This window comes from Gossypium raimondii, chromosome 11 (assembly GCF_025698545.1).
Source record: "Gossypium raimondii isolate GPD5lz chromosome 11, ASM2569854v1, whole genome shotgun sequence".
Lineage (NCBI taxonomy): Eukaryota > Viridiplantae > Streptophyta > Magnoliopsida > Malvales > Malvaceae > Gossypium > Gossypium raimondii.
In genome coordinates this window covers 30,871,660-30,885,071 of record NC_068575.1, presented here as the reverse complement: position 1 = coordinate 30,885,071, position 13,412 = coordinate 30,871,660, and the positions used below count along the sequence as shown (strand labels likewise).

The 13,412-nt window shown below is 27.7% G+C and overlaps 1 protein-coding gene across 1 annotated transcript; it reads left to right on the top strand.

Annotated features, from left to right (window-relative positions):
* Positions 1 to 2,369: 2,369 nt before the first annotated feature.
* LOC105804216 (peroxidase A2) lies at positions 2,370 to 3,838 on the top strand. Its single transcript, XM_012636719.2, has 4 exons — positions 2,370 to 2,607; positions 2,691 to 2,870; positions 2,962 to 3,124; positions 3,226 to 3,838. The coding sequence occupies exons 1-4, from the start codon at positions 2,401 to 2,403 to the stop codon at positions 3,639 to 3,641; spliced, it is 966 nt and encodes a 321-aa protein (XP_012492173.1). The 5' UTR covers positions 2,370 to 2,400; the 3' UTR covers positions 3,642 to 3,838.
* The last annotated feature ends 9,574 nt before the right edge of the window (positions 3,839 to 13,412 follow it).

The following is a 13,412-nucleotide window of genomic DNA, read 5'->3' as shown; positions in this document are numbered from 1 at the left end:
CATGTAAGATAAACACAAATTCAAATGGCGTTGAGCAAAAGTTGGTCCTTGAGCACTTATGTTAGTATTTTGATTGTGTAATTTATAACAACTAAGAGTAGCGTAATTTGCTTATTTAAATATAATTTTATTATATGTTAGGCAGTTAGAGAATGAGAAAGAGAAAAAAAATTCAAGTAGTTAAATGGTAAATTATAATTTCTAAAGTTTACTCTCCCCTATCTTTACAATTAAAATCAGATTTGGTAAATAATAAAATAAAGAGGAATTGAAAAATAACAAACAATTGAATTACCAGTATTTAACTCTGGAGTTTTCTAATTGTTGGGGGGACCAATCTAAAATTATTTATTCTTTTTGACAAGGCACCCTCTAGCCCTCCAGATGTTCCGCCCCTGCCTCTAACCAAAAGGGATGAGAGAGAAATAATAAAACGATGATGATCTTAACAGTATCTATCATGGTCAAATATAGAAAAACCAGATAATCAAAAAATTACTAAAAAAATAGATATACACGTACATGTCGGTGTTAAAAACAACAAATATGTATGTGTTTGTTCACACGCACACACATAAACTTGCATGTATTATATGCATGGACAAAATGTAGTGGTTCTATAAGTCTACCAATTCCATGTCAGCAGGAAGAAAAGGTGCGAATTGGTCAAATTTTGCAGCTATGCCATCTGATGTGAGAAGCTACCCAGGAGCTGCCTTCATGGATGAAGAATTTTTTTTTTTTTTAAAATCCCCAGAGTTGGTCCTTTTATTTAAATAAAATTTTATCACCAATTTATAATAATTTAGGTATAACCATGTGATGCCACCTAGGAATAAATTTACTTTATTATTATAAAATTTCTATTGTTTATGTTTGCATTAAGGGTTTCTAATAACGAGGTTTCAACATGTGATTCATTACATTCAATATCTCATTATATTAATTAACAAAAGTATGCCTATAATATATATATATATATATATCTTTGTCGGATTAATATTGTATAATTTTATAGATAATCGATGAACTAAATATTATTGCATCATTAAAATGTAGTTAATTTAATTTTAAAATCTTTTTATATACGTATCATCTGATTGATTGAGAGTAAAAATAATAATAATTAGTCCTTGCATGATGTGTAACTTCATAATCTTTAGAGCTTAGGCAACAATGATTTTGATGGATAAAATCGAAATTATAAAAAGAAAAATAGTGATAAGGAACCAAATTTTGGTAAAGAAACATAGAATGGGCTGAATACATCAATTTATGCAAGCAAGCAACACTTTGTTTTGTGACCATTGCTACTGATTAACCATCTTGATGTTGCATAAAACTAATAATGCATAGTCTCTCACATCATATTTCTTTCCATATGAGATTGATGAATTGAATTAGTAAAAACAATTTGTCGGTCTTTTTAATTTTAATATTGAGTAAATTGATTTTTTTTAAATCAAGTAATTTAATTTCTTTCAATTTGAAAATGATAAATTTAGCCCTAAAAGTTATACATTTTGTCTATATATATAATTTTGAAGATAAAGTTTTTCTTATAAATTCTTTTGATTGTTTTAGAACTTTCAAAATTATATACATTTTTTAAATTGGGGCTAAATTGATAGAATATGTAAATATTAAAAGCTTATTTTTTTATTATATCAATGAAAATTAAGTACAATTGATGGAAAAAGTTAATCGATATAATTAATTGTCCTTAGTTGTTTACTTTTGAAATTAACGTGGATTAAATTGCTCCAATTTTTTAAAAGGATTAATTTGTTCAATATCAAAATTAAAAAGACTAAAAAAGTGTTTTTATCAACCAAATTCTTAAAACCTAAACCTTTAACCCCAAATGAACAATTAAAAATTTAAAAGAAAATAAAAATTATGAAATTAATTTTTTAGAATTGAAATACAGATACAAATATAATCACAATTACAATAGTGACAAAAACCAACATTGAAAAACACAATGGAACTAGTAATTAGAATAGTTCCGAAGATTTAATTAGAGTAAAACCAAAACTAAAACCCATAGGTACACAATGTGAGGCCATTAAGTGAAGTGGAACATCATTTAGCTCTTGATATACAAAACGTGTAAAAATGTTATTTTAAAAAGAAAAAACGCATGAACTTCGGATCTTGGATTTCAAAGTCGAGAATAAAAAAAGAGATGACAACCACGCGTTTGCATTATTATTGATAAGGGTGATCAAAGAATCATATCAAAATAATAATGTTTCACACTGCCCTATGCCAGATATGCTCAAATGCGCAACTTGCAACCCCAGCTATGAGAATACCTCTATTTAAAGGATCTTCTATGGAGTCTCTTACAGTACCTCAATTTCCTTTCAAATAATAATCCATCTTTTTAAAAAAAGAATGTCTTCGTTTCAAATGATTACTACCCTTTTCCTGCTAGCAATGATGGTGGGGACATCTAATTCTCAACTCAGTGCCACATATTACGCCAAAACCTGCCCCAATGCGTCCAGCATTGTTCGGAGTGTGCTGCAGCAAGCTGAACAAAATGACATTTGGATATTTCCCAAGCTCATTCGCCTTCACTTTCATGATTGTTTCGTCCATGTAACAACACAATATTTGCTCCATTATATATATAACTCATACCAAAATGTATATACATGCATGCACTAACGGTGTACTTGCAGGGTTGCGATGCCTCGCTACTGCTGAACGGTACGGACAGTGAGAAAACGGCAACCCCGAACCTTTCGACGGATGGATATGCTGTTATCGATGATATCAAAACAGCGTTGGAGAAAGCTTGCCCTCGCGTCGTCTCGTGTGCTGATATTTTGGCCCTGGCTGCTCAAATTTCTGTTTCCTTGGTATGTTTTTTGTTATTAATGCTGCTGATCTTTTGCATTGATCCAATTAGCAGTAGAACAATGTTATTTAATGAGTGTGTTTGGTTTGCAGGGTGGAGGTCCAACATGGAAAGTCCCACTAGGAAGAAGGGATAGTCGGACCGCACACCGGGAAGGAACTGGAACCATCCCCACCGGACATGAGAGCCTTGCCAATATTGCAACCCTGTTCAAGAGCATGGGACTTGATTCCACTGATCTAGTCGCTTTGTCCGGTATGCACAAACATTAAACCCGAGCCTAAGCACATGGAATACACTCGATGAACAAACATTTAACATGTTTCATTTTTCATGAAATACTCATTGGTTCTCAGGTGTTCACACATTTGGAAGGGCTCGATGTGCTGCATTTATGGACCGCCTCTACAATTTCAATAACGTATCAGGGAAAATTGACCCGATCCTCAACGGGACATACGCGAAAACACTTCGACAACTATGTCCCAAAGGCGGAGACGTTACGAGTTTGATCGATCTCGACGAACAAACTTCGCTTACGTTCGACAACAAGTACTTTTTGAATCTTCAAAACCGTAGGGGACTGCTTCAAACCGACCAAGAACTGTTCTCCACAAAAGGGGCTGAAACTGTGGCCATTGTCAACAGGTTTGCAAGCAGCCAAAGCCAATTCTTTAATAGCTTTGCAAAGGCCATGATAAAGATGGGGAACATAAACCCCTTGACTGGTACCAATGGAGAGATAAGGCTTGATTGCAGAAAGACCAATTAAAATAAGTTTAAAGTGTGGGTGAGTTTTTGTTTGTTATAGTCATAGGGGTGTGTTTCCTTGAAGCATGCAAGGAACATTATCCTATGATGTTTTGTAATGATAATGGTGAAATTTTAGTTCATTGTTCGGTCCTAATGGAAAAATAAAATTTAAGAATCTGAGTTCCATGGCAGAATTAGCCATTCCAAATTATGAAAGATTTGTGATGTATTAGACTTGATATTTGATCAACATTTGTAAGCAATTATATGTCATAAATATAAGATCGGAAGTCAAATATTTTAAGAAATTTTAAAAAATATATAGAAATATTAAAAGTTAGAAAAAAATCAAGGATAAAAATAGATTTTCAAGTGTTAATCGGTTTTGGTTTGTTACCCATTCAAAACTGTTTTTACTATTTCGATTATATGTTACCATTTTAACTTTTGATTCTTCGTCCAATTGACTGACATGCATTTTAATGCAATAAATATTTGAATTAGAGATGAGTGTATGACACAAATATCATAGTTCTAAAATTAGTTTGTATTTACAAATTTATAATGTTGGTTTTAAAAAAAATCATTAATGAATTGAAAAAGTAATATAATTACAAACTATTTCTAAAAGTAATCAGTTATATTAATGTTATTTAATTTAAATTATTTAATATTTAATATTAAATTCATTATAGTTTGAATATTAATATCAATATATTATAATTTAAATAATATTATTAATAATTTCTTATGGATTATTTATTTAATTTATATATTGTTAAATTAGTTTGTTTTAATGTAAAAATGTTAATATTTGATTTTTTTATAATTTTATAATTATCTTTTCTCTATTTTAATCAACAAATGTAATTAACTTTTATTATATTTTTAATATAATATTAATTTGATAAATGTTATTAACATGTGTTATTTTTCTATAAAAGTGTTAATAATTAAATGAATTGTTAAAATATAATTTAAGAAAGCAGTAAAAGAAAACATTACACATAGTTAAAAATTAAATGAGTTACGGTTAAAATTTGTAATAAAATTAATTTTAAAAGACAATCACAATGATGGATGGTAATAGTTGTATGATTCAATTTAAATATAAATATTTTATAAAAATAATACTACGTAATAAAACCTGTGTACTGTAGGAAAATTTAAATGATTTAAGAGAATAAGTCTGTGTATTAAAATCTAGTCATCTTAAAGGAAATAAGAAGGATTCTAAAATCTTTAATTATTATATAGTACCACATCATCAAATTCTCTACATATGACTTTACTCTAATTTGAACATTATTCTAACTTATGTCGAAACCATTTTTTGAAAAAAAAAAATTTAGTTATCGACTTTAAAAACAAAAATTGGAGTCGCCACCGATCCTTGATTCAGGTGTGATCGGTTCACTTTAAAAACAATTTTGGCCTGCGAAATTTGAGAAAACAGGTTCGGGAGTCAGTTACGCACGAGGAAGGGTTAGCACCCTCGTAACGCCCAAAAATCGGTACCAAATTGATTATTTAATGTCTTGGTGTCGAAAATTAAAAAGATTTTGTTGAACTCAAATTTTGAAATTTGAAAAGGATAATCAATTATTCAAGTCATGTGAAGAAATTGAGACCCAATACGTTAGGGTACAATTTCTCAAAATCCCCGAATTTGAATATCGCTTTTTCATTAATTTTTTAAAGATCTTCATTTTGAGAAAGCAATATGTCATGCCCAATGCGTTAGGACATAACATATTAAATTCCCGAAAATGATTTTTGTTTATATTTTAAATAACGAATATTCTCGGTTATTTAGAATTAACAAAGAAAATCGGAACCCAATACGTTAGGGCTCAATTTTCCTCGAAAATCCCTAACTTTAAATATCGTTTTTATTTTAAAAACCTTTGAATCATAAAAAAATAATTTTAATGTTTTGATAAAATCAAAATATTTTCTTTAAGAAGTATATTAAAATATTAATGCAATGTGAAACAAATATTTTAATTAAAATTATGCAAATATGTGTATTTACAAAATAAATTATGACATATAAGTAAATTTTAAAATAAAATGCCTATGCATACATTAAACGTATATATAAAAATTATGAAAATGAGGTATAAAATATGTATAGGTATAAAAATATAAGTAAAATATATTTATAAAATATGAAAATGTGTGCATATGTATGCGAGACAAATGCAAAAATATATTTAAATACTTATGAATAATGTATATACATATATATATTAAAAAAACGTATATAATTGAATTTCTTTAAAATAAAGAAAAGGATACGAAAATTAAATAATATAAAAATATATATGCATATGTATATAAAACTAAGAAAAATAAAGTGATAATAAATATATATATATATAAAACAGAATTGTAATAAAAAAAACGTACTACATATATACTTAAACATTTAATATATACATATATATATTAACATACGTGCGGGTGTATATATATAGGTTTAAAAATAATAATATACAATATAATAATAATTAATATAATGAAATTAATAATATAAAAGAAATAAAAAAAACAACAGATTAATGACTAAATTGAAAACAAACGAAATTTTAAAGCCAATTTCAAAAATAGAAAATACAAAAAGAAGACCAAATTAAAATGCGCCCAACAGGAGGAGGATCAAAAGAGTAAATTATCCAAATCGCCCAAGCATTGCGCAGCAACATGGATTGAATTAAAACAGTTTCAATATTTCCTGGAAAAACTTGAAAACAAAAACATGGATTTTGAAATGATTAAAAAAATGAAAAGGATTAAAAGCATAAATAGCCCATTAATGCAAGGCCTACTTCTAACCCTAATCCCATTCTAATCCATTATCAACATGGCAGCTGCAAAAAGAAGGCAAAAGAGAGGAAGAAAAAAAAACAACTGCTCAATCCTCTCCTTTATTTCTCACGCCGGTATTCTCCTCCCTTTTCAACTCCGACTGAAGCGCAACAAGGGCACCGACGACGCGCCACCGCTGGTAAGAGCCTCCTCTATTTCTTCTTTTTTTCCGTTTCTTTAGTTTAAAAAAAACAACAGAAAAATGAGACAAAAACAGAAAAAAGAAAAAATGGAGAAATCACCTTCAAAATTTTGCCTTTTTCTTTATTTTCTTTGATTTCAGTACCAAATTTGGCTAACCCCTATTACAGAGATCAATTGGCCTTTTATAGCCGAATCTTTACAGCAAAAATAATAATTTTTACAACTTTTTTTTCCCTATTTTCAGTCATGCTCTTCGTGGTTTAACCTGTTGCAGGTACGTGGAAACGGCGCTATGCGAAGCTGCTGGTCATGGGTGAAGCGACGTGGGCAGTTGCTGTGTTCGTGCGCTTGGAGGGCTGAACATGGGCGATGTGGAGGCTGCCAAACGTGGGGCATGTGGAGCTGCTAACTGCTTCTAGGGTTTCTACTGTTTTAGGCCAATTGGGCCATGTAATTGGGTTTAACTTAACCCAAGTTTTATTGGGTTCAATTGTATTTAATTTGGGCTGTGTAAATGATTTTGGGCTGGTTTTATTTTGAATGGGCCGGGCAAAAATGGGCTATTACAACTTAGATTAGGCATTTGATTATTGTTAAGAGAATCTTGAAGTCCAATATAAGAATATTGATAATTTTAAACTTGATTTAAGTTAATTTTTATATAAAAATAAAATTATCTATAGAGGAGCTCTTTTTCGGAAAATGACTTACGTTTTTCAAAAGCACAAGTCATTTTACAGGAAAAAAGGCTTATTTTTCGTTGACCTGTGAGTCATTTTCTGTAAAACCTTTTACATATAAACAAACTTATTTTTCATTAAAATGTATTTTTATCGTTAAACTAAAAACTTGTATGTCTAGTTTTTTCAAGGTAGAGTCTAAGACTTTTCTAGTTTTAATATAAGGGTGGGAACAAATCATAATAGCACAAGGTAAAGGTAATTCCAAGTATTTACTATGGTTTTTTGGATTTTAATTAATCAAGTTATATTAATTAAGATCACCACTATTCTTTGAATATTATTTTATGTAATCAAAGGGGAGATGTTTGGGAGTTGGAATTAAATTTTATATCTTTAGGATAGTAAAAATAAAATTTCATTATTTTAATAGTCTATATCTTTATAACTTTTAAAAGATTAAATTAAATTTTATCATTTTGAGGGCCAAAATAAAATTTTATAAATTATAGGATTTTTAATTTATTTTAAAGGTAATAGAGTTGTCAAATTTGCACAAAGAAGTCAATAGTTTTACGCCATTTATAAATTAAAGACAATCAGTATTATTTCCCTTTACTAAATAAAGCAACCAATAATTTTGTACCAAAATAAACAATTTCATAGGAATAAGTTAGAATCATTGAAAATAAATTGTTTCTATAAGCACACGTCTTTGATTTTTAGGTTAAGAATTCACAAATATGCAACCCTCACATCTAGGACTAGTTTAAAAATTACTATAGTATATATACACTAATTCCACAATTTGAATATATTTAATAATTTTACATTGTTGTTCTCTACATGTGAATTCCTTCCCTTCTTCCAAAAGAAATTTAAAAATAAATTATTATTTTTAAATAACTAACTTTTAGATAAGTATTTTCTTGAACAATCTCATTATAGGTTCTAGTCATATTTGTTTTTTTTGACACAATACCTAGAACTACCCATAACTCCTCCCCAACCCATAAATAGGAGGGTAATGCGTTTCAACACACTCAGACCCACATTCTCTTGCATTGACAACAATGTCAATACCAATCAAGTTAAGACTTGAAAACAATTCCATCGGCTTGAACTCAGCTTTGATTAGACGAATCCAAAGTATCTTGGCTCAGGAAAATCTATGGTTTTTGCGGTACATTCCAAGGGAACAAAATCAAGTTGTGGATTACTTGGCTAAACAAGCCTTGATCGGAAAACATGATTTGCAGGTGTTTGAAGTCCTCCCCACGGAGGTTCACACTTTTTTTGAGATGGATAAGTCTAAAGATGGTTTTTCTTTTCAGAATGTTGCTATGTAATTAGTTAGGTATTATTTTGTTATCACCACAAAAAAAATTAAAATCAAGTTTAATTATTTCATCTAGAATTCACTAAATTTATTTTTTTATTCTTATACTAAAACTTTTTTTCTTGTATATTATATTATATTATTATAAATTGATATAAATTTTATAACATTTCATAAATAATATTGTTGAAAAGTAAAAGTAATATAAATTTTAATTTTATAATTAATATAAATTAAGACCAAAAAATAATATTTAAAATAAACTTGAATGATTTGATATTACTCTCAATTATGATTTTAGCACTACTCTTAAAAAGATCTAAGATATAATTTAAAAATTAAAAGAGAAAAAAACACGTATGTAAATTAAGTTATTAAATAAAAATTGCATAAAGAAAAATTGTATAAAAAATACGCTAGTTCAAAATAACAAAAATACAATTGGTAACTAAATTTATAAATCAATCTATAATATCTTTCTCATTTATTTATTAAAGATATATATTATAAATGAAATTCAGTTTTAATAATCATAAAAATGAGCGCATGAATGAATGTGTAAAATTTAAATTTTAGGGACTTAAAGTACATATTTTTATTGTCTAGCATTGGATATTAAAAATCATATATAAGAAGAAAAAATTAAAATTGGACTAAGTGTGTACATATTTATATTTTTAATTTATAACTAAATCAGTTATAGCAAGAATTATTAACATATTATATGATTCTTGTTATATGAATGTGTATTTAATGTTGATATATTTTGTAAGAAAATTAGACTGAAAGAATATATTTTTAAACTTTAGTTAATAAAAATACGTGGCAAATAATTAACGTGCCAAATTGTAGTTTTTAATTGTAATGCTTTCCTTAATTCTAACTTTAAATTGTTATAGTGTATATGTATATATGCTAGATTTTTTCTCCGTGCGATATATGAATTGGTTATATGTATTAATTAAAATATATTATATGTTCATAAATAATATTATTAAAATTAAAAATAATATAAATATGTATTTTTTATAATGGTGCTAATTTAAATATAAAATAAGACTAAAACGTTGAATTTTAAAATAAACATTTGATGTTACTCCAAAATTATAATTTTAGCTTTACTCTTAAAAAAGCTAGAATATAATTTAAAGATTAAAAAGGAAAATATTATGTAAAGTAAATTATTAGACAGAAAATTACATAAAAAATTAACTTGTTTAAAAAGAAAAATATATACAATTAGTAACTAAATTAATAAATTAACCTGTATGAAATAATATCTTCAATGTATTTTTCGTTTATCTATTAAAGAAAGAAGTATTTAATATATATTATATGAAATTTTTCAATAATTAAAAAATGAGTGCATGAATGGATGTGTGAAATTTAAATTTTACTGAAATCATGTTTATATTTTCTAACATTGAATATTAAAACCATGCATAAAAACTTAGTATTAAGAAAAAATTAAAATTGGACTAATTGTGCACGTGTTTATATATATATATATATATTTGTAATCTACAATTAAATCAATTATAATAAAGATTATTGATATCTATGATCCTTATATGAATATGTATTCAATAATATATTTTTACGAGAAAAATTGATCGAAATAATATTCATTTTAAACTTTAGTTACGTGGCAAATACTACAAATATTTAAATATTTAAACGAATTCACAAAATCTCAGTTGTACTTTTTGGTGGTTATGTAGGTTAATATTTTATACAATTATTATTATTTTCATAATAATTTTATATTTAAATTAAATCGTAGAACTATTGCCTTCTGTTTGAAATTTTTTTTTATATCTTGTAATTAAATATTTTTATATGATAAGTTATGTGTATTTATAAATATTTGTCTTTATATTGTTCTCCAAGTAGTATTTATGAAAAATAATCTAGATATAATAATTTAATAGTATTAAAATAAGTAGTTTGAAATGGTGTAATGCATAATAATTTGAAATTAAAGACTGAATTTGTAAACAAGTGTGGAAATGATGTTTTGAGTATACCAAGAATGCAAACGGAACTTGTATTTCTTTAGTCTTTTGAGTAATGTATTTATAATCATATTAATCGACTTACAGCTGGCTTAACTAATTCCAATTGCTACTAACAATTTTAACTAACAACAGTCTTTAGTATTCCTTAATATTCACCTTAACAAGACAAATGTTGGACTTGGTGACTTTGTTATTCAAACTGTTGGAAAATATGTAATTTTTAGAAATTTTGAGGCATATTCTCGATCAGTAAAGGTGGAGAGTTGAATCATAAAATTATGGTTTTATATTCTATTCCACGAGACCTTTACAATGATATATCATACGTTCAAAATGGTTGAGTGATGAATGAGAAATTGATGCTCAAAGTAAGCTACTTGTGAATTTTGTTGAGAAAAAGAAAACCTTAGATCCCATATTGGTTATATACCAAGTGTGAGATATGTATATATATGAGAACCCATTTAAAGAATGATTTAATGATTAAACTTGAAACCTTGCCCTGCATCTAGTGGGTGCAGGTCCAAACCCATTGAGGTTGGGGGTGCACCCGCACAACATGAGCGACGCGAAATGTTTGGACCGGTTGGGCCCAAAAAGGGCTTGTGGATATATTAGCCTAATACGTATTTTATTTTTCTCAGCAAATATTATACAAAATCTATTTTAAAAGGACATTGTCGAAACCATTTTTTGATAAAAACAGGAGTCGACTTTGAAAACGAAAATGGAGTCGCCACCCATCCTTTTTTGAAGGTGTGATCGGGACACCTTGAAATATTTGATTTACTAAAATAACGATTTTGGTCTACGAAGTTTGAGAAAACAGGTTCAGGAGTCGGTTACGCACGAGGAAGGGTTAGCACCCTCGAAATGCCCAAAATTGGTACCTAGTTGATTAATGGGTGTCTTAAAGTCAAATGATGAAAATCTAAGATTTTTTTAAAAAAAATGATTCCTTTTTTATTAATGCCATATATTTTAAAGAAGAAAAAAACGTTTGGATAAATTTGAATGAGTGTAAAAGGCTTTCTCGCCTCGAGGCAACAAAATGTCGCACCCCGTAAGTTAGGATGTAACATTTGAATTCTCAAGAATAAGCTAACCTTCAAAAACTTTATTGAAATTCAGCAATTTTGAAAAATAAGAAATGTTTAGCCATTTTAGTTCAACGAGAAAATCGAAACCCCATAAATTAGAGTACGATTTCTCAAAGTTCCAAAGACGACATGTAGCTTGCTTTTAATTTTATTAAAAGCATATAGTTTTAAAAATAAAAAGGACATTTCGAATTAACAAGAAAATCGAGACCCCGTAAGTTAGGGTACGATTTCTCGAAACTTCAAAACGCATTATAAAGCCGACTCAAAACGTATTTAATTGATTAGCTTGACATAAAGAAAAAAGAAAATCAATAATGATCACATATATTGAAATTTGGCTCACAATACAATAACGAGAAATAAGAGCGTAATTGTATACCTGGCATAATAATACATATCAAGAATATAAAATAATATATAAATGCAAAAGAGCAAATTAAGGTATACATATATATAACAATAGCCGCACATCATATATTATGCTAACATTCAAAGGCTAATGTATTAAAAGTCAATCCAAGCACTAAACAAATTAACACACATGAATTTATAAAATTTTAAAAAATATTCACAAAAGGAGATTTAAAATCATCCATACAAAATAATATACATATATACATTGATCTAACTAAATAATGCCTGAAAACTTTATATAAATAATAATGCGTAAATATAGCCATATAAAAGTTTAAATGAACAAAACATATAATAAAATGGGGTCTTGAAGTACATATTACATATAAAATGGGTTTTATTAAAAACAAAACATATTTAAAAGGAAACTTATAGTTACTAAATATAATAATATGAAATCAAGATAAAGAAAAAATATATAACCCGCGTATGTATATATAAAATAATATTATACAAGAATGTTATCATATAAATCCTTTAAAGCATAGGAAAAAAGTGAATTTATGAAAATAAAATCATTAAAAGTATTATATTAGATTTTAAAAAATAAAATAAAATAGTACATTATAAAATTAAATAATAATACTCGATAAAAAAACTAGAATAATAATACATAGTAGAATAAAATTACATATAAAAAAGAATTAAATAAATTGTCATAAAAAAATAGTACTTACGCTAATAATAATAGACAATAATAATAATAATAATAATAAATTAATTTAAAAAAATCAAATTACAAAAAGGACTAAATAGCCAATAAAACCAAGACAACAGGAAATAAATGAAATTAAAACAAAATGGAGGATTAATTGCAACACGCGAATTACATGGGGGCCAAATTAGAAATAATCCGCCTCCCCAAAACGTTGCGCAGCGACATGGATTAAAATGCCATAAAGGTAAAATATTTGGGTCAAATTAAAAGAGGAACAACGAGTTTAATTAAAACGCGTCGCAAAAAGGGAGGCCTAACTGCGCAAATTTCCCATTTAGGGCTAGAACGCACGGACCTTGCTTGCGGATCAGGTCGACACGTGGATCTGCCCACACCAAACGGCGTCGTTTTGCTTATATTATTTAAACCAGTTTTTTTTTTACAAACAGAAATATCTGCAACAAAAAAAAACAATCTAAAACTCTCTGCTAGGGTTTTCCCTTAACCCAACCCTAGCCGCCGCAGCCAAGCTATTCCAAGGCCTCTGATCCTCACCCACCTCC